Source organism: Perkinsus marinus, assembly GCF_000006405.1.
Source record: "Perkinsus marinus ATCC 50983 genomic scaffold scf_1104296961060, whole genome shotgun sequence".
Lineage (NCBI taxonomy): Eukaryota > Perkinsozoa > Perkinsida > Perkinsidae > Perkinsus > Perkinsus marinus.
The window spans coordinates 1-1874 of record NW_003205885.1 but is presented as its reverse complement, the minus strand read 5'-3'; the positions used below and the strand labels follow the sequence as shown (position 1 = coordinate 1874).

At 50.0% G+C, this 1874-nt stretch overlaps 1 protein-coding gene across 1 annotated transcript; it reads left to right on the top strand.

The window, feature by feature from the left end:
• Nucleotides 1-856: 856 nt before the first annotated feature.
• Pmar_PMAR023971 (hypothetical protein) lies at nucleotides 857-1674 on the top strand (the record flags this gene model as incomplete). Its single annotated transcript, XM_002772510.1, has 1 exon — nucleotides 857-1674. A coding segment is annotated over one exon (818 nt), but the record flags the coding sequence as incomplete, so codon positions are not given.
• Between the last annotated feature and the right edge of the window lie 200 nt (nucleotides 1675-1874).

Genomic DNA, 1874 nt, shown 5'->3' with positions numbered 1-1874 from the left:
GCAGAGGATAATGCGAGGCCACACCTTCATTGACGACGACACTCAGCCTTTCTAGTGTTCTGGCTGCCGGCGCGAGCCATCCTAACACAGGATAATGAAATGACGGTATCGTGGCCACCCGCGAACGGAGGTTACGATACGTGAAGCCAGCAAGTGATTCATTCAACGCCGACTGGGTTATGATTGATTCACTGCCTTCTGAATCGACAAGACAAACGAGATTATTTTCTGTTTGAGTCAGCAACATAGCAAAGTCTAACATACGAAATCGGCTAGCGAAATTGCTTCAACGTCATCTTTGCCTTGGCAAGAGATGTACGCGCTTCAATCGTGTGGTTAGTCTTGTCTTGTTGTCTCCTGCATTGGTGCGCGACTCCTCATTCCTCTACCTTTCTCGTTCTGCCACCTTTACCTCTCCCGTTCTGCCACCCTGACCTTTCCAGAGCTTGAGAACAAATCGGCGCACACCAGGTGCGGCTACTCGTGGTCGTCTTAAATAGTCGAACGAAACCTAGCATGAGTTATTATTTGATCAAAGGATTTGGTAGGATCGAGGCAGACAGGCTTCATGGGACAACTGATTGGATGGTCATGAGACAAGCTCCTGTAGAAGAACAATTTCATGATCTCACCCTGGCATTGCTTACACCTTGCCTTGCCGCATGAAACGCTCAATGCAGTCGCATACTCATCAACCATTGAAGTTGGTACTTCTCAAGCTAGTAACGACCTTTTCAGGGCTACAGCCAAACCGTCTCTGCAGCTCAGATCGCAGCCAAGCAATATACCGTTCCCCAGAAACATCGATGGATTCCTGGCAGAAGTCCGTCGATCTTGGCAGGAATCTTCTGCTCACATGAGACCATCTTGGCTGCTTGATATGAGGGTGCCTGGCAATGTCGTGGACTTCGGATTCAAGATCTACAATCGATTGAGCTTGGCCGAGAAAGAGTCGTACGATAAGGCTGTGAGTAAATTTGTCGACGCCGGCTACTGGGTGCCGATCGATGACGATGCTGTAATCCGTGACACCGCTGCTCCAAAGGTGGTCAGCTTCCCTGTTAAGCAGGTTGACGACTCCGTACCTGACGGTCCTACTAAAGTAACCAGTTTCAAAGTTAGACCGGTCATTCAGGCCGTTGGAGTCAATCGTGTTATCAAGGCTGGAGGGGCTAAAAAAGCTTCCTACTCCGGCGACTCTGTTCCTGAGATCCTACTGGGTCTCCGGTTAAATTTTTCTCGTGCTGGAGAAGGTCACTTAGGCCTTCTCTCCCTCGATGTTGGTAAAGCTTTTTATCGCTTCCAGCTGATGGCACGGTCAGATTCAAATGGAGATGCAGTGTCATCCCTTGGTTACCTCTATATCCGAGGCGCAGGCCGATGGTATCGATGCGATAGGCTTGCATTCGGACTTCTGCACGGTCCGGCTTCGCTCCAATCCGGCATGTCTACTCTTCTCCGTCTCGCCGGGAAACTGGAACCTAGCCTCGCAGAGTTGCCAGTTTACAGCTTCTATGATGATATATTGGTTCTTATTCCTATCAATAAGGTTCCGCGCTATCTCTCTACTATTTTACCTCTAGCTGAACGGGTCGGTTTGGTTATCCCTTCCGATCAAATCGCTCTTCTTAGCGATGCCGCACATAGTGTCTGCGGCACTACCTGTGATGCTGGGTGGGGTCTACGTCTCGGCAATCTGATGCGCGTTAGGCGGAATAGCCTTCACATCTGTGTTTGGTCAAGAAGATCGACTTCGTCAGAAGTTTGAACTTGTAGCGGGCAAGACCACCCGGCGAGATGTGCGCAGCTTACTGGATTATCTCAGCCGGGAATATTCTTCGTCTGCATCCAGTGCGAGCCTTAGCGTCTTCAGC